General features: G+C 47.2%; 1 protein-coding gene across 1 annotated transcript; it reads left to right on the forward strand.

The window, feature by feature from the left end:
• Positions 1–829: 829 nt before the first annotated feature.
• Positions 830–19,877, forward strand: LOC132762740 (trichohyalin-like). Its single transcript, XM_067471471.1, has 10 exons — positions 830–996; positions 1,097–1,285; positions 2,428–2,666; positions 3,932–4,163; positions 9,563–9,706; positions 10,221–10,313; positions 13,154–13,291; positions 14,772–14,888; positions 16,752–16,812; positions 17,991–19,877. The coding sequence occupies exons 2-10, from the start codon at positions 1,256–1,258 to the stop codon at positions 18,548–18,550; spliced, it is 1,614 nt and encodes a 537-aa protein (XP_067327572.1). The 5' UTR covers positions 830–996; positions 1,097–1,255; the 3' UTR covers positions 18,551–19,877.
• Positions 19,878–20,433: the final 556 nt, after the last annotated feature.

A 20,433-nucleotide genomic window follows, 5' to 3' on the forward strand; every position in this document is an offset into this window, starting at 1 on the left:
GGACTCAATGCTGTCGCTTGATGCTCAGGTGTCAATGGTGGCCGGGAGGGCTTTTGCACAACTCAAACTTGTGCGCCAGCTGAGATCATACCTCGTGAAGTCCACGCCTTGGTTACATCCAGACTGGACTACTGCAATGCGCTCTATGTGGGGCTGCCCTTGAAGACGGCCCGGAAGCTCCCATTGGTACAACAGGCGGCAGCCAGACTCTTTACTGGAGCAAACTATAGGGTGCCCCTTTTAAAACAGCTTCACTGGCTGCCGATAAGTTGCCAAGCCAAATTCAAGGTGCAAGTTATGACCTATAAAGCCCTAAACGGTTTGGGCCCCACCTATCTTCACGATCGCATCTCCCTCTATGAACCGGCGCGAACTTTAAGATCTTCCAGGGAGGCCCTCCTCTCGCTCCCACCACCATCACAAGCACAGTTGGTGGGGACGAGAGAGAGGGCCTTCTCGATGGTGGCACCCCCCCACCTCTGGAACACCCTCCCGGGGAAATTAGACAGATCTCACCCCTCCCCTCCTTTCGTAAGAGCCTCAAGACCTGGTGGTTTCAACAAGCTTTGGAGAATGAATAGTTCTAGCTCTGCCCCAGATACGGTTGAAATTGGCCATATCTTTTTCTACCAATTACCTAGGTCACTCTCTTCTATGAGGCCCCAGAAAATTATAGCCATAGACTATTCCTAATTTCCCGGCCCCTCTAAAATCGCATTAGCCCATCCTGGCCTTTTAAATTGCCTTGAACAGGCAGGATTATTTTAAATATATGTGCTATTGTGATATTTTTTATGCTTATATTGTCTTGTTAATATTATGTTTATGCTGTTTTCTTTGTATGTATTGATGATGTCACTTGGAAACCGCTCTGAGTCCCCTCGGGGAGATAGAGTGGGATATCAATAAAGTTTTGTTTGTTTTGTTTGTGAGAAGGTTAATGAGCTGAATCTGGAGCTGCAACCGGCTCTTTCGGATCAGAAGAGACTCCTCGAGGTATAGTGCCACTTGGTTAAATGTGTTTTTGGTGCACGTTCCCTTTGCATCCCCTTAACGGACTCGACAGACCTTATGGAGATGACGCTTTGGTTTTCAGGAGAAAGTGGCCCTCCACCAGCAGGTTGAGCAGCTGACTCTGGAGCTGGAATGTATCCAGAAGCAGAAAGAAGCCTTCCAGGACCAAGTCTCAGCTCTCTGCTTGGAGCTTTCTGATGCCAAGAGCCAGGTCCATGACCTAGACAAGGAGAAAGTCCTCATGAAGGAGGAGCTGGAGTCCACCAGACAGGTTAGCCCATTTCTGGACGTGCATCTTGTGCCTCCAATCCTAGAAGAGTTCACAGATTCTATGCATCATTGAGTCTAGCCTGTTACTCGGTGCAGGATCACCATTTAGATTCTAGAGCACTGGTTCCCAACCTGTGGTCCATGGACCACCAGTGGTCCACAAGAACTAAAGTATGGTCCACAGCCTCACAATTACTACACTGTTGCAAAGACAGCGACTGGTCTTGTGCTGAGGCTTATGAAATATGGTTTTCTGTGGGTGAGCAGATGGCGACTGCTGGATGGCATAGGTTCTGTATCAGAAACTAGAGCTGATGTGGTCTATCCAATGCAATCTTCTGAATCAGCACCCAAAAGAACCAAAGCAAATCTAAAGTTGACCAAAAACTGATTTGTTACCCTTTTGGTACTAATGTTGGAGGATGGTCCTTGCTCAAAGTGGTCCCTGGTCGAAAAAAGGTTGGGAACCACTGTTCTAGAGCAATGCTTCCCAAACTGTAGTCCTCCAGATGGTTTGGACTTCAGCTCCCAGACGCCTCAGCTGCCTCAACGAATGATCAGGGATTCTGGGAGGTGTAATCCATAACACTCGGAAGACCATCCCCAGTTGTCATCTGTCCAGATGAAGAGACCTATCGCATCTCTAGGCAGTTGATCCCATGGTCAGACTGCTCATACCCTCATGAAGTTCCTTCTCACATTCCATCAAAATCTACCCTTGTGTAACTTGTAGCTATTGGATCTGGTCCAGAGCAACCTCTTCTTTCACCTATTTGGAGGTGCTCTTCAGGGTTCTCTTTGCCAAGGAAAACCAATTCAACCTCTTCAAGCTTTCCTCGTGTGTTGTGTTCTCCATACCGATTCCAACCTTTGTTGGTCTTCCCTGAACCTGTTCCAACTGATCTACGAAGGGTTGGATTTTGTAGGGTTTTCTGTGTGGCAAGAAACTGTCTATCCGATTTGGGGAATGGGAATCAAAGGTCCATGGTGACATTGGGAGCCACAGGAAATGCTGTGGGATCAAGTCAACATTTGGGACTCTCAAAAATGAAACTGGAAAGCACAGGTACACAACCCGACACTTCCAAGATTTGACCCATCCAAAGCCTGTTGGAATTAAAACTCTGCGATTCCCTCTTCCAGGCGAAGGAAGAGCTTTTGTCCGAGGTGGCTGAAAGTCGCCAGAGGCTTGAGGACTCTTTGGGAAAGCTCCATCACATAGAAACGGAGAAGAACGTCCTAGACAACCGTATCCAGGCCCTGGAAAGTGAACGTTCACGCCTGCTGGATGAGAGGGAAGCCGTCCACTCGGAGAACCAGGCCAATGGGAGGAAGCGGGAGGAGGAAACAAAGGCTCTCCAGGAAAGCTGTGAAAATCTCAGGTAGTTGAAAGAAGATATGGAAAGAGTATTCAGTTGTGGTAGTGGTTTGGGTGTTGGACTAGGACCCCTTCTACACTGCATAGCAAAGCCTGAAAATGTAACGGTATCCAAAAGTCCCAAGCTCAGCTCCCCGGGCATAGCCCGACCAATCAGATTCATGCATCTTATTTTACAGTTGATACACACACATTAACTGATTTCTTACATGCCCTAACAAATATCACCAGCAATATCGCATGCAATATATAATATATAACCACTATGTTGCATTATTAGTAGAATTATATTGAATTCCATTGCAATATTATTATCAATATTATATGTACATACAATATATTATATTATTAGCACAGAACAATATTAGTATTGTACATTACTATATTGTAGTATACGACTATATGCAATATTATTAGAAATATTACAAGGAATATATTATATACAATTTTTATGCTTATACTAGCCGTCCCCTGTCATGCATTGCTGTGGCCCACTCTGGTGGTCATGGGTGTTCTGTGTGGGAGGTTTGGCCCAATTCTATTGTAGGTGGGATTCAAAATGCTCTCTGATTGTAGGTGAATTACAAATCCCAGCAACTACAACTCCCAAATGTCAAGATTCTATTTTCCCCAAACTCCACCAGTGTTAACATTTGGGGGCATATTGAGTGTTCGTGCCAAGTTGGTTTTGGTCCAGATCCATCCTTGTTTGAGTCCACAGTGATCTCGGGATGTAGGTGAACTACAACTCCAAAACCAAATGACACCACCCACCAAACCCTTCCAGTATTTTCCGTTAGTCATGGGAGAACTGTGTGCCAAGTTTGGTTCAATTCCATCATTGGTGGAGCCCAGAAGGCTCTTTGATTGTAGGTGAACTATAAATCCCAGCAAGTACAACTCCCAAATGACAAAATCAGTTTTTTTGAGTGGAGAACATACATTGGGTGGTTAGGTGTATATACAATATATTATATTATTAGCAATAATCATTGGAAAACCCATTGGGTGGCCTTAGACAAGTCACATATTCTTAGTGTCACAAAATCCCATCATAATAGGGTTGACAAATCAGATGGGGAACTCCAGTAACATGCAACAAGCTGTGATCGTTTGGGTTCCCAGGATGGCTTGAACTAGCTAGAGAGATTATATCCCGGGGATGACTGTTTGGTGAATTAATTGGTCATTCTTTGGAGGGTTGTTATCTAAAGTGTCCTTCAAGCTCTGCTTTGTGTGGGTATATGGGTCTTCTTTCTGCTTCAACAGGGAGTCTCAGGCCTTGGAGCAAAGGCAGAAGGAGCGCCTTCAGGCAACGAGTTGCCAGGAGCTGGAGGTGGCTTTGCACCACAAGCTGGCCGAGACGGAAAACCAGTTGGCGGAGCAAAAGCAAGTCTCCCTTTACTGGAAGGAGAGATGGGAAGAGGCCGCTGCCGCCTTGAAGACCAAAGAGGAAGAACTGGAGGCCGTTAGGACGCAAAGCCAGGCCTTCTCGGCCAAGGTATGGCCAAGGAGTCGGTCTCCTTCCCTTCTCGTTCTCAGCGAGTGAGCGCCTTTCTCGGCAGACAACGATGCCGGAATGGCTCGAGAAAAGCATTCCCTTTCTCTCCATACATTGGTCCTTGGCTCCCACTGGGATTTGGGTCCAGATGACAAAATCTATGGATGCTCAAGTTCTATCATATACAATGACTAGCTTGGGTACCCGGTGTTGCCTGGGTTATTGGGAAAAGGCAGTTTTTTAATTGTGCCAAATGCATATGGTCAGAGGGGGCCCTAGGTAATTTTCAATGGTAAGCAAACAACCCCCCAACCAATCGCTGATATATATTTTCTGTTCATCATTGGAGTTTTGTGTGCCATATTTGGTTCAATTCCATCATTGGTGGATTTCAGAATGCTCTTTGATTGTAGGTGAACTATACATCCCAGTAACTACAACTCGCATATGTCAAGGTCTATTTTCCCCCAAGAGCGCCCCTGGGCAAAATCAACTACACTGCAAATGCTTACTTTGCATAATGGGTTGAGCTGCCCCTGCATATGGTTGTGGGTGAACTACAACTCCCATCATGCCAGGTTAACTCCGAATAACTCCATCAGTGCTTAAACTTTGTTATGTTGGGCAAGTTTGCTCTAAGATGCCAACAAGGTGATACAGCAGCAAAAAAAAAAAAAAGCCTAGTGCCTAGATCCAGGGAAGTCGTGCTCCCCATGCTCTATTCTATTCTTCCTTGGTCAGACCACACCTGGAATCACACTGTGTGCGGTTCTGGGCACGACAATTGAAGGGAGATGTTGACCCTAAGCTGGAATCCAGAGGAAGGTGACTAAAATGATCAAGGGTCTGGAGAACAAGCCCTATGAGGAGCAGCTTAAAGAGCTGGGCATGTTTAGCCTGAGAAGAGAAGGCTGAGAGGAGATATGATGAGGGCCGTGTATGTGAGGGGAAGTCACAGGGAGGAGGGAGTAAGCTTGTTTTCTGCTGCCCTGGAGACTAGGACGCAATGGAATAATGGCTCAAAACTACAGGAAAGGAGATTCCACCTGAACATGAGGAAGAACTTCCTGACTGGGAGAGCCGTTCAGCAGTGGAACTCTCTGCCATGGAGTTTATTGGAGACTCTTTCTATGGAGGCTTTGAAGCAGAGGCTGTATGGCCATCTGGTGCTTTAAATGTGATTTTCCTGCTTCTGGGCAGAATGGGGTTGGACTGGATGATGGCCCTCCAGGTCTTCTCCAACTCTAGGATTCTATAGGGGTGTTATCCCTTCACTATGTTATCCATTATTTATTTTATTTATTTATTTTTTGCATTTATTGACCGCCCCTCTCAGCCCGAGGGCGACTCGGGGCGGTGCACAACAACAAAAATGGACAATGTACAATAAAGCAAGACAACACAAACCAGACAATACACACATAACATATACTTATACTAAAAATCCGCTTCGTCAAGTCCTGGGGTCATAGCCAAAATTCATAATCCTAGTTCGTTCCAGTGTCGTTCAAGATACACTCAGTTGAAGGCCTGCTCGAAGAGCCATGTCTTCAGGCCCCTACGAAAGGCCATCAAGGAGGGCGCCTGTCTAACTTCAACAGGGAGGGTGTTCCACAGCCGGGGGGCCACCACCGAGAAGGCCCGCTCTCTCGTCCCCGCCAGACGTGCCTGTGAGGCAGGCGGGACCGAGAGAAGGGCCCCCCCGGACGATCTCAAGGCCCTCGTGGGCTCATAGGCCGAGATGCGGTCTGCAAGGTATTTTGGGCCGGAACCGTTTAGGGCTTTGTAGGATAACACCAGCACCTTAAATTGGGCCCGGTAGCAAATCGGCAGCCAGTGGAGCTGGGACAGCAGGGGCGTTGTATGCTCTCTGCGTCCTGCTCCCGTTAACAACATGGCTGCCGCGCGTTGGACTAGCTGAAGCTTCCGGGCCGTCTTCAAGGGCAGCCCCACGTAGAGAGCGTTGCAGTAGTCGAGGCGGGATGTGACCAAAGCGTGTACCACCGTGGCCAAGTCAGACTTCCCAAGATACGGGCGCAGCTGGCGCACGAGCCTAAGCTGTGCAAATGCTCCCCTGGTCACCGCTGAAACCTGAGGCTCCAGGCTCAGCGATGAGTCCAGGGTCACACCCAAGCTGCGAACCTGCGCCTTCAAGGGGAGTGCGACCCCGTCCAGCACAGGCTGTAACCCTATACCCTGTTCGGCCTTGCGACTGACCAGGAGTACCTCTGTCTTGTCTGGATTTAGTTTCAGTTTGTTCGCCCTCATCCAGACCATTACAGCGGCCAGGCACCGGTTCAGGACTTCGACGGCCTCCTTAGTAGCAGGTGGGAAGGAGTGACAGAGTTGGACATCATCTGCGTACAGGTGACACCGCACCCCGAAACTCCGGATGATCTCACCCAGCGGCTTCATGTAGATGTTAAACAGCAAGGGGGACAGGATGGAACCCTGAGGAACGCCACAGATCAATGGCTGCGGCGCTGAACAGGAGTCCCCCAGCAACACCTTCTGAGTGCGACCCTCCAGAAATGACTGGAGCCACTGCAAAGCAGTGCCCCCGAGACCCATCTCTGCAAGGCGCCCCAGAAGAATACCGTGGTCGACGGTATCGAAGGCCGCTGAGAGGTCCAGGAGCACCAACAGGGACACACTCCCCCTGTCTAGCTCCCGGCGCAGATCATCCACTAAGGCGACCAAGACCGTCTCGGTACCATGCCCCGGTCTGAAACCAGACTGTGCCGGATCCAGAATATCCGTGTCTCTCAAGAATACCTGGAGTTGTGAGGCCACCACGCTTTCCATGACTTTGCCCAAGAAGGGAAGATTGGAAACAGGCCGAAAGTTGTCCAATTTAGTGGGGTCGAGTGATGGTTTCTTCAACAGCGGCTTTACAACAGCCTGTTTTAGGCTCGCTGGAAACTTGCCTTCCCGAAGGGAGGCATTAACCACCACCGTTACCCACTCGGCCAATCCCCCTCTGGCCTCCTTCAGAAGCCAGGATGGGCAGGGGTCTAGGATGGACGTGGTGGGTCTCATTCCTCCAAGTATCTTGTCCACATCCTCGGGTTTCACAAACTGAAAAGAATCCAACAAAATCGGACAAGCAGGTGCTTGTGTCACATCCACAGAGACTGCATCTAATGTAGCGTCCAGCTCAGCGCGGATCAAAGCGACTTTGTCTGCAAAGAACCGAGCAAATGCTTCACAGCGCGCTGCCGAGTTGTCAGGGCTCCCACCTGAAGTAGGGAGAGTTAAAAGACCTCTGACAACCCGGAACAACTCCGCCGGACGGTTTTTTGCAGACGCAATAGTGGCCGCAAAGAAAGTTTTCTTTGCGGCTTTTATTGCCGCGGCATATGCCCTTAAAAAGGACACAAACCGTGCTCGGTTTGACTCGCTTGGGTCTGAGCGCCACACGCTCTCTAGAACCCTCTTCTTTCGCTTCATCGCTGCCAGCTCCTCAGTAAACCAAGGGGCTGGTTTAGCTCGGTTACTCGAGAGGGGACGTTCCGGAGCGATCTTGTCAATAGCCCTGGTCATCTCCCCATTCCAGAGAGCGACCAAGGCCTCGACATGGTCACCTACCGCGGTGGCGGGAAACTCCCCAAGAGCCGTCAGGAATCCACTCGGATCCATTAGCCTCCTGGGGCGGACCATCCTAATGGGTCCTCCACCCTTGCGGAGGTTAGGGGGCGCAGTGAGCCTAAATCTAATCAGGAAGTGGTCAGACCATGGCAACGGAGAGGTGGACAACTCCTCCACACCGCCACCCTGCTCCCATCCCTGACAGAAAACCAAGTCCAATGTGTGTCCAGCACAGTGGGTGGGGCCAGTTATTCGTTGGGACAGCCCCATGGTTGCCATGGCGGACATGAAGTCCTGAGCCGCACCTGTGAGGGTTGCCTCGGCGTGGATGTTGAAGTCCCCCAGCACAAGAAGCCGTTGGGACTCCACCGCCAGGCTCGAGACCACCCCCGCTAGCTCAGGTAGGGAGACTGTAGTGCAGCGAGGTGGACGGTACACTAGCAGAATCCCTATTCTGTCCCGGTCACCCACCCTCAGGTGGACGCATTCAAAATTTGTGGTCTGCGGGATGGGGCTCCTGGTTAGATGGATGGAATCTCTATAGACCACTGCGACCCCGCCTCCCCGTCCTCCGGCTCTTGGTTGGTGTTGCACGGAGAAACCTGGAGGACAGAGCTGGGAGAGGTTTACGCCCCCCGCTTCATCCAACCAGGTCTCCGTGATGCACGCCAGATCTGCCCGCTCCTCCAGGATTAAGTCCTGGATCCAAGATGTCTTACCGTTGACAGATCTGGCGTTCAACAACACCACCTTCAAGCCAGAGGGCCCGCTCACCTGGTTACACCAATTTACCTTCGGAGACCGATTGGGAATAGTTAATTTAGATAAGCGGTCCGAATTGAGCCGAATTCGAGGTCTCCTTCTCCCGCATCTCCTCCTTCCCACCACGACCTCTATGGGGACCCCTCGGCTAGTGGAACACCTCCCCCCCTCTATGCCGCAGTTCTGAGCCATACGATCCCTTTCTCCTACAATTGTTGTTAAACTTATAGGTTCTTGCCAGCATCCCCTCTTCCCCTCCTCCCCCCTCCCCGCCACATCTTCAATCATAGGCTCCAGAACACCACCCCTTCTGCCCCCCCGCTACAAAGTAGCAACAGGAACAATACACAAATGGGGGCAGGGGACCACATGGGTAGCAGCAATGCAGATGGTAACTGATGTTCCAACTACTACAATAGGGCAGTTCATAAAGTGCTTAGAATTGGGAGCAATTCGTCAGTAGTCGTAATGATCGTAATTGGTTAGCAGCAGCACACATTCATAATTCATCCATAGATGGATGGATGGATGAACTTCCTATCTGTGAGAGCTGTTCAGCAGTGGAACTCTCTGCCATGGAGTGTGGTGGAGACTCTTTCTATGGAGACTTTGAAGCAGAGGCTGTATGGCCATCTGGTGCTTTGAATGTGATTTTCCTGCTTCTGGGCAGAATGGGGTTGGACTGGATGATTGCCCTCCAGGTCTCTTCCAACTCTAGGATTCTATAGGGGTGTTAACCCTTTCCTATGCTATCCCTAGATGGATGGATGGATGAACTTCCTATCTGTGAGAGCTGTTCAGCAGTGGAACTCTCTGCCCCTTTGTGAAGTTAGTGGAGGCTCCTTCTTTGGAGGCTTTGAAGCAGAGGCTGGATGGCCCTCTGTTGGGGGTGCTTTGAATGTGATTTCCCTGCTTCTGGGCAGAATGGGGTTGGACTGGATGGCCCAACTCTAGGATTCTCTGATTCTAGGCTTCTACATGAGTAAATATACGTGGAAGGAGCTCATCTAATGAAGATCCTGCTCTCTGTTCCTTTTCCTTCCTGGCAGGCAGACGCTCCCTTGCTTCTCCAGATCCAGCTGGATGCTTGCAAGCAGGAACTGGAACTAGAACGGAGCCGCAGCCAAGCTCTGCACCACCAAATCCAGCAGTTGCAGCCCAGCAGCCAAAGGCAGGCTACTCCTCCACATCAGGTCTGGAATAGAATGGGAATTAGAAGGTCTATAGAGCGGTGTGTGTGCATGCATCTTTCTTTCACACACATGTATATACCACCATGGATCCTCAAACCTCCAGAAAAGAACCTTGAAATACTATTGTTTCCAACTGGAATTCTCTGTCCCATTCGCATCGCTGGGAGTCACAGCTCAAAGGAAGAGCGTTTCCCAAACTGGGTTGCCCTCTCCAAGAATGGAAGGTCGTTCCCTTCTGTGTGAAGCCGCCTACACAGGCCCGTGTAATGAGAGACAATGCGAGTGGGAAGCCGAGGCAGAGCGTTATCGTGGGGCGGGTCCAAGGGCATTGCCGGGGCCTTGAGTGCTCACTCTGGCCTGCAATACACGGCTAGTTCCCCGGAAGCCCTGGGGCATGCACTCGCCTCTTACTAATGGAGGCAAGGAGGCATGAAAGAGGCAGGAAGTCAGGCAGAGATGGTGTTGTTATTCCTGTCTGGCTTCTTCGCCCACCTCGAGGTCTTTCCTCCTTCAGGGCCGCCATCCGGAACCAGGTGCCAAAGCCATCCGGAGTCCCCAGCAAGAGCAGGAGAGCCTCAAGCTGCAGCACCAGCTGGTGACCCAACAGGTAAAGAGGGCACAGCGTGACTATCCCGTCCACCCACCTCTCCCTTCATCTCCTTTGGACTGAAAGGACGTGGGTGCCGCCGAAGGAAGCGTCGTGGGGTCAGAGTTGGTGTGAGATGGGAGCGCATTGAGGTGTGTAAAGGCTCTGCAAACAACCACGCTTAGGCTGTGATTCCTCGTTGGAGGGTCCAGTTCCACTTCCGCCCCTTGCCGCCAAGATTTGTTCCGTGCAGGTTTCCCCTTGCCCTCCTTTGTGGCTGAGAGAGAGTGATTTGCCCCAAGTCACCCAATGAGTTTCCATAGCAGAGTGTGGATTCAAGCCCAGAGATATAGTCCAACACTCAAGCCACGACACCAAGCTGGTTCTGACCAGGCATGGGCAAACTTCGGCCCTCCACGTGTTTTAGACTTCAAATACCACAACTCCTAACTTCCTGACTGGGAGAGCCGTTCAGCAGTGGAACTCTCTGCCCTGGAGTGTGGTGGAGACTCTTTCTATGGAGGCTTTGAAGCAGAGGCTGTATGGCCATCTGGTGGACCCCATTTATGTATTGCCCAATGGGAGCTGTGAAATGGAGCAATTTAAAATGTCCACGGATAATAATAATAATAATAATAATAATAATAATAATAATGTGAAGGAGCCCGTATATTACTGCTACTGATTGTAAAGGCTTGGCCACTAATTTGTAATTATGCCACCAAATTGTAAGGATGTATAAATATAACTGCTACCAATATGTAGAGAGTTGATAAAAGGAGCCACCTCTTTGTGAGGGCTTATTATATTGATGACACAACCAATAACTTGTAATGTTGCTTTGGTCTTTCTTCAGTATGTAGCATGACTTGACTTGGAAAGGAATGGTAACGTAGGCTTGAGTTTAAAAAGAAACTGTAACAAGTTTATTGAGGTACAGAACCTTGATGGTTTCAAAGTTTCCTTTCTCTTAGAGGTACAGATCTTTAATGGTTACATTCATAACAGTTCTAATTCTTCTAACAAACAGGTCTCAAATTGGTTCCTTAAAAAGATGTTTCTTTCTTTAACAGATTGTTTCAGGCACACGCCTATCCTTTCTTTCTGTTACAATAAAGATACTTATTAGAGCTTCCCCTCTTTTTCCACAACCGTTGCTTTTAATATAAATAAGTGTTGCAACCCAGAGCAGGAAACTGGACCCTCAGACAACAATCAACAACACTTGGCTTCAGGAAAACAATCCTTTTTTATTGATGAAAGATGAATACAAAATAGAGGGAAAATGCAAAGGTAAAAAGTCACAGTAAAAATCAGCAATAAGAAATGTCCATAAACAAGATCATAAAACCCACAGCAAAACTGCTGAATCCTGGAACCTGTTAGCAATCCACTAACCGTACTTGGAACAACTAGAAAACCTCCGAGGAACAAGGCCACTTGAATCAGGAGACCTGCAAACGCTGGCACATGAAATTGAAACGATGCCTGGTCTGATGCTGTATTCAGGCCAGTCATATTTAAGGCCAAGAAATCTATTGCGAGACATGTCTGAAGTTTTTGTTTGGATTTCTTTCAATCTGGCCGACCTAAGTAAACATTGTGCTTCTCCCCGACTCTGCCAAATCTGCCCCCGCCTATCCTCATTAGGCAGGCCAGGTGTCTGATTCTCTGGAGAACTAAGACTGGGAGGAAAAGGGAGTGAAACGTTTCCGCTTGGCTCGGAATGCATGTTCTCATGGGAATCTTGACTTTCGCTTTCCAAGGCTGAAGGATTTTCACTACTTAAACCATCATCATCTAAATTGGCCTCAGAATTCACATTGACATCTACATGGACATCAGGAAATACAATCAGAGAATCAGGTTCACACACAGGCTGAACCCCAACAATAAGTCACTCAACTTATCTAAACTATATTGGCTCAAAGCCAAAACCTCCTGATTCTTAATACTAAAGAATCAGCCTTCCCCTGTAGTTCTTTGTCTACAGAATTCTCACTGGTTCTCCACACACGACAGAACCAGCTACTTCTGCAGTTCACTGACCACAGACTGACTGCTTTAAAATGGCTGCTCTGTCAAGTGGCAGTTGGCTCCCTATCTTCATAGGAACTCATCTCAAAGCGAGCGAAGCTGGCTACCATCCCCCAATATTATGCAATACTATATACTTACCCTTACAAACACTTATCTTTAACAATACTTAACTGTAGACAAAAATTTACACTTCATCACAAATAATAATAATAATAATAATAATAATAATAATCTTCATTTAATACCCCGCCAACATCTCCCCAATGGAGACTCGAGACGGCTTACATGAGGCCAAGCCCAACAGCATATGACAATAAAATAAAACCAAAACACAATAACAACACAGTAAAATACATACAACATATCAGTACAAAAAAAAAACGATAAAGCAAAATCATCCACAATAGTGAGATCCGAGACGCAGATAGCGAAACCCAAGGTGCAGATACCAAGACGGATACCGGTGACAGACCGCCATGTAGGCCCATGCGCCTGGCGAGACGAAGAAGCCCAATGTTCCCAAATAAATCTCACTAAGTTGAAGAAGAAGCCACCAAGGTAGTTTATTAAGTTGGCGGAAGTGATGCCAGTCCGCGGTTATGTGCCAAAGTAAGCTGAGATGCCATGATAGTGAAAAACAGGCATTTTTATACAGTACGGTTCTTTGAAATTCCCGCTCCCACCCCAGCTGGACCCACTTTTGTGGTCTTCCTTGTCACCTATGTCATTATTTCAGCCAACACATTCGGCCATTTGCAGTTGGCCAAAAGTATCTTAACTCAAAAGAGTAGCATGACATGTGCTTTGTCTTCTCCTAACAGTTGAAGGGGGTTTTCAAACAGCGGGCACAGCAGAAGCAAGGCAGCCGGAAGTCTGGAAGACTCCAGGAAGGAAGTTCCACCGTGTCTCCTGCATCTCAAGGAACTCTGGTAGGAACTCCCTTCTTCTCCATTCCTTCTGTAATTATCTTTGAAGTCTAATCCCATTCTATCAGCACTGTGCTTGGGCATGAGGACCTGCGAAGCTCAAGCAAGTTTGGAAAAGTTGCTTTCGGGGGCCTCTTTGAGTTACTTTTTTCAACTCTTGAGGTTTTTTTCCATCTATGATTCTGAGCTTCTGGAGAGAGTTTGAGTATCAAGCCCCTTCAGCGGGATTCCAAAAAGTCATCCAATTGAAAGAAGGCTGCACTTCCAAATAATAATAAAAATTATTATTATTATTATTATTATTATTATAAATAATAATTACTATAAAAATAATAATAAGAGCAGAAGAGAAAACAGGCCAAAGAAGGCTCTCTCTCCACGGACAGTTCCTGGGAAAAATTGAGAGCCAAATGGACAAAGAAAAAACATGGCTGTGGCTCCCAAATGGAATTCTGAAAAAGGAGACAAAGGAGGGCCTGATTCTGGCAACCCAAGAACAAGCCATTCAAACCAGTGCCATCAAAGCCAGAATTGAAAAGTTGACAACAGATCCCAAATGTAGACTCTGCAAGGAAGCAGATGAAGCAATAGATCCCATCCTCAGCTGCTGCAAGATCATGCAGACAGACTCCAAGCAGAGGCACAACACCGTTGCTCAGGTGATTCATTGGAACTCTTGCCACAAACACCATCTACCTATGACAAAGAACTGGTGGGATCACAAGCCGGAAAAAGTTACAGTCCCTCTGGGACTTCCAAATTCAGACAGAGTTTTGGAGTATAATACTCCTGACCTCACAATCGTGTTAAAAAACAAAGTATGAATCGTCGATGTTGCAATCCCAGGTGACAGCAGGATTGAAGAGAAACAACTGGAAAAGATGACACGATATGAGGATTTAAAGATTGAACTGCAAAGACTCTGGCACATGAGGAGCTGGAGCTGATAGAGGGAGCTCATCCGCCTCTCCCCGGATTCGAACCTGCGACCTGTCGGGCTTCAGCCCTGCCAGCACAGGGGTTTAACCCACTGTGCCACCGGGGGCTCCAGTTTTTTGGTGCCTTGGAGGTTGTGCTTGAATCCAGCCACGGGGGGGGGGGGGGGGGGGGGTGCTGTTGCTCCATTCTCTATGACGAAGAGCCATCAGGACTTACTTCCTTTTGGTCGAAGGCATTTTCTGGTCTTTTCCTTTTATGGTGTCATAAAATACCTCCCCCATTTGTTTTAGCGGTACCTAATTTCTCTACTTACAGCCAAGCTATTTTCGAACTGCTTAGGTCAGCAGTGAGCTGGGCTGAAAGTTGGGTGCTCATGCTGACCCAGGGCTTCAAACTGGCAACCTTTGGGTTGGTAGATCTGATCATTGCTGGTGATTTACCAGCTGTGCTCAAGCCCTGCCCGGCTGTACTAAATAGGCCTCTGAAGTCAAAAATATTTGGAGGGCACTATGCTGAATCTAAGCTGAATAAAGTTCTAGAATTTCCAGAACATTATCTGAAGTTTCTTCTATAGGTTGGAGCTGAATCCCTCCAGTTTTCTGCAGAAGGGGAACCTGAATCTCAGGACATTGGCTGCAGCAGAGAAGAAGCGGAGAGTCTGAGGCAGCAGCTGAAACAAAATGCGGAAAGGGTAAGGAAGCCTCTTGCAGCAGCCGGGGCATCTATCTGTGTGCTGTGCCAGAAGACGGCTCCTCTCTGTTGAATTGTAGCTGTGCCCATGTTGAGTCTCATTTATTTGAACGGGGGAGCTTGAATCCAGATCCAACCCAGTGTGTGTGAACCAAGATGGAAGTGGCTGGACATCCGGGAATTGTGCCTTCTTTCTTCCCAAACTGGGGATGATCTTCCAGTAGACTGAATACTCCTCTAGTAGACCCTCTGGTGGTGCAGTGGGTTAAACCGCTGTGCTACTGAACTTGCTGACCGAAATGTTGACGGTTCGAATCCAGGGAACAGAGTGAGCTCCTGTCGTTAGTCCCAGCTTCTGCCAACCTATTTACTTATTTATTTATGACATTTCTATGCCGCCCTTCTCACCGCCGAAGGGGACTCAGAGCGGCTTACAGGTATATATTACATACAATATATTATATTATTAGCATAGTACAATATCAGCATTAAACATTGCTATATTGCACCATACCACTATATTGTAATATTATTAGTAATATTACATGTAATATAAATATATAATTATAATATCATATTATTGTTATTATTATATTGAAGTACATTATAATATTATAAATATTACATGTAATATAAATATATAATTATAATATCATATTATTATTGTTATTATATTGCATTACATTATAATATTATAAATATTACATGTATATACAATGTATTGTATTACATTGGAACCTAGCAGTTTGAAAATATGCAAATGTGAGTAGATCAATAGGTACTGCTTCTGTGGGAAGGTAATGGTGCAAAGCATAACGTGTACACAAATAAAAGCCTTTTTATACAGAAACAGAGCTGTCAGATTTGAATTTCCCGCCCCTCTGCCGGCTCGGCAATGATTGGCTGGCGCTCTACAGCTGGGAGGAGACTTGGCCGCCTCCTAAGCGCCTTGGCCAATCGCTGAGCTTCTGCCACCTTGGCTTCCCAACCAATCAGAAGGGAGGGATGTGGGATGAAAGGGAAACAATGAATTCTTGAATGGATTATGGAGATATGTAGTCCCCAAATGGCTGACGAGTCCTCAGGGGGCCTTCTAGCCAGTCAGCCTATTGTCTTTGATTAGTGGCAATAAACGTTGAAGACTGCCAAAATCCGGATTTTCCTGGTGCTGAGATATGGAAACAATGAGGCAATCTTGGCTGAAGTTTCGGTGGAGGAAGGTTTGAATGAGCAAACAGATCAGGACAAAGTGTGGCTTTCCGAAGGCCCTTTTGTCCTGTTGAGATGTGATCATCAATGCCAAGCGGGCACCATCCGCTGGGGGGACCGACTCTGAGCCCCAGGGTTTCTGCCCATTGTATGGTTCATGCAAATAAGTATTTGATAAGGTTCTTTTCAATCAGGTGATCTCCTCCTTCCCAGGGTCATCCAGGGGACTGCTTACATTTTTATACATTTCAATTAAAGGGAATAGGACAGAAGGGTCAGGCAGAGCTCATTCATAGGGGACTTGAAAAGGTAAAGTTTCCAAAAAGTTTCAAAGAGCCCTTCAGAAGGGAAAAAAGGCCCATAGAAGTTCAAGAGAGTACATAAGTGTAAAGGGAGGGGGTTTCTCAGTAATAAATGTGCTACCTTCTGCTATATATGAAACATAGGGCATAAAAACCTTGATTAAATGTACACACTCTCTAACATGGGAAGGGTCCTTGTTGTTGTTGTTAGTGTCTTGGCAAATTGACCTTGTCCTTAGCAAAACTATAAGTTACTATCTTTTATTGGGGGGGGGGTCATGTTTGACTTCACATAGCTCCAGCAATATGACGTTCATCCCCTGAGTATTCCATCTACTGTTCCTCCATTCCAGATTTCCTCCATGGCTTCTGAAATTGAGGCTTTGAAGCAGAAGAATGAGAACCTTGTGAAAGGTAAGAAAGGGGAAGACATGGAAACCACAGCTATCATTGTTTCCTTCCCAATTCATGCCTGGTCCTGTTGGTGACATTTGAGTGGAAGGAAGTGGCAGAATCACCTCTGAGTATTCGTTGCCTAAGAGAACCCTATGGAGTCCATGGGTGACCCTAAGGCTACAAGGGACTTCAAAACATACTTGGAACTGTAATAATTCAGGGTTTCATGGTGCCTTGGTCAGGCCACACCTGGAATCAAACTGTGTCCACTTCTGGGCATCACAACTCAAGGCAGAAGGTCTGCCGAAAGGGATGGCCAAAGGGTCAAAGGTTTGGAAGGCAAGGGTCTTCGGGAGATGAGAATCTTCATCTTGCAGAAAAGAATCCTAGAGTTGGAAGAGACCTTGTGGGCTATTATCCAATCCAGCCCCATTCTGCCAAAAAGCAGGAAAATTACATTCAAAGCACCCCCGGCAGCCTCTGTTTGAAAGTCTCCAAAGAAAGCCTCCACCACACTCCGGGGCAGAGAGTTCCACTGCTGAACGGCTCTCACAGTCAGGAAGCTCTTCCTCATGTTCAGATGGAATCTCCTTTCTTGTAGTTTGAAGCCATGGCTCCATTGCGTCCTAGTCTCCAGGGAAGCAGAAAAGAAGGCTGAATGGGGGCATAAGAAGGTTTTCATGGCCGGAATCACTGGGTTGTTGTAGGTTTTTCCGGGCTATATGGCCATGTTCTAGAGGCATCCTCTCCTGACGTTTCTCCTGCATCTATGGCAAGACGTCACAACCTCTGAGGATGCTTGCCATAGATGCAGGCGAAACGTCAGGAGAAATGCCTCTAGAACATGGCCCTATAGCCCGAAAAAACCCACAAGAACCTAGTGATTCCAGCCATGAAAGCCTTCGACAATACATTGCTTTTATTATTGTTGTTCTATGGGCTCAGCCTCATGTAAGCCGCACCGAGTCCCTTGGGGAGATGGTAGCGGGGTATAAATAAAGTTATTATTATTATTATTATTATTATTATTATTATTATTATTATTACCTGGGGATCTGGTGGAGCCTCCTCTCCCTTGGAGGCTCTTAACATGGCCAGACAGCCTGGAAAACTCACAGCAACCCATTTCAGGAATGTAGTAAACAGGTGGATGTTCGAAGCGACAGACCTGTTGCTTCTGCTTTCTCAACAAACAGGTAAACTGAGGTTTCAGCAGCAGATCCAAGAAATCCGCAGGCTGTCGAGGCAACAACCAGAAAAAGGCAGCCCAAACTTGCCAATTCCTAGATCAGCGGACAAGCTGCACCTGGATTTCGAAAGCACTCAGGAGAGTGGGAGCTCCTTGCCTTCACCCCAAAGCGATGAACCCACCATCACCATGTTTGGCCAGGAAAAGCTAGCAGTGACTTTGCAGCGTCCTTCACTCTCCAGAAATGAGGACAAGGAAGGCCACCTCTCCGCTGATGGCACGGATGCTCGGCATTCCTCCCTTGTGGGTCCTACAGTCCATGGTTCCCCCGTTGTTGTGGCACCTCTCCAGCTGCATCCAGATGTTCCGGATCCCTCCACGCCTTCCATAAGGCTTCCCTCGGATGAGGAACTCGCTGTTCTCCATGAGGCCCCGAACCCTGCGGAGAGCGAAGGGGCATTTCTCAGGCCCCAGAGCCCAGCCCTGTTATCCCCCAGGCCTTTTGGGCTCTCCAGACCATGGTCCCCCTTTAAATCCAGAGCAAGCCCTGAACATTCAGACAACTGAAGGTAGAGAGGACAAGCCTGATCTAGATCAGTGTTTCTCAACCTGAGGATCGGGACCCCTGGGGAGGGGGTCGCAAGGGGGTGTCAGAGGGGTCACCAAAAGCCAACAGAAAACACAGTATATTCTGTTGGTCATAGGGGTTCTGCGTGGGAAGTTTGGCCCAGTTCTATTGTTGGTGGGGTTCAGAATGCTCTTTGATTGTAGGTGAACTATAAATCCCAGCAACTACAACACCCAAATGTCAAGGCCTATTTCCCCCAAACTCCACCAGTGTTCACATTTGGCCATATTGAGTATTCGTGCCAAGTTTGGAGCAGGTCCATCATTGTTTGAGTCCACAGTGCTCTCTGGATGTAGATGAACTACAACTCCCAAACTCAAGGTCAATGTTCATCAAATCCTTCCAGTATTTTCTGTTGGTCATGGGAGTTCTGTGTGCCAAGTTTGACCCAATTCCATCATTGGTGGAGTTCAGAATGCTCTTTGATTGTAGGTGAACTATTAATCCCAGCAACTACAACTCCCAAATGATAAAATCAATTGTTTTGAATGAAGGACATACACTGGGTTGTTATGTGTCTTGTGTCCAAATTTGGTGTCAATTCGTCTGGAGGTTTTTGAGTTCTGTTAATCCCACAAACGAACATTACATTTTTGGAGCTTTGGAGGAGCTCCATCATTGTTGAGTCCACAGTGCTCTCTGGATGTAGGTGAACTACAACTCCCAAACTCAAGGTCAATGTTCATCAGACCCTTCCAGTATTTTCTGTTGGTCATGGGAGTTCTGTGTGCCAAGTTTGACCCAATTCCATCATTGGTGGAGTTCAGAATACTCTTTGATTGTAGGTGAACTATAAATCCCAGCAACTACAGCTCCCAAATGTCAAGGTCTATTTTCCCCCAAACTCCATCAGTGTTTACATTGGTGCTTATTGAGTATTCATGCCAAGTTTGCTCCGGATCAATCATTGTTTGAATCTACATTGCTCTCTGGATGTTGGTGAACTACAACTCCCAAACTCAAGGTCAATGTTCATCAGACCTTTCCAGTATTTCCTGTTGGTCATGGGAGTTCTGTGTGCCAGGTTTGACCCAATTCCATCATTGGTGGGGTTCAGAATGCTCTTTGATTGTAGGTGAACTATACATCCCAGCAACTACAGCTCCCAAATGTCAAGGTCTATTTTCCCCCAAACTCCACCAGTGTTCACATTTGTGCATATTGAGTATGCGTGACAAGTTTGGTCCAGATCAATCATTGTTTGAATCTACATTGCTCTCTGGATGTAGGTGAACTACAACTCCCAAACTCAAGGTCAATGTTCATCAGACCTTCCAGTATTTTCTGTTGGTCATGGGAGTTCTGTGTGCCAAGTTTCATCCAATTCCATCATTGGTGGAGTTCAGAATGTTCTTTGATTGTAGGTGAACTACAAATCCCAGCAACTCCGAAATGACAAAATCAATTCCCCCCAAACCCACCAAATTTGGGCACATATCAGATATTTACATTACAATTCATAACAGTAGCAAAATGACAGTTATGAAGTAGGAACGTAAATATTGTAATGGTTGGGGGTCACCACAACATCAGGAACTGTATTAAGGGGTCACGACATTAGGAAGGCTGAGAACCACTGTTCTACATGGACAGAGTTGTTGTGAGGGCCAAATAGGAGCAGCCCTTGAAAGAAAGACCCATCTCTTCTGGGAGGCCTACCCAGCCAGTTTGCAAGCATGGATTTGAAACTTGTGTCCTTTGTTTAATCTCTGTTTTGTGAGTGTTAAGATGTATTTTATTAGAATTATGTTTTAATATGTATCTTTTATAGAATTGCAGGCAAAGTTACTCGGATACGTCTTGGGCTGGACTCCAATTTCAT

This window comes from Anolis sagrei, chromosome 9 (genome assembly GCF_037176765.1).
Source record: "Anolis sagrei isolate rAnoSag1 chromosome 9, rAnoSag1.mat, whole genome shotgun sequence".
In the NCBI taxonomy this organism is placed as follows: Eukaryota; Metazoa; Chordata; class Lepidosauria; order Squamata; family Dactyloidae; genus Anolis; species Anolis sagrei.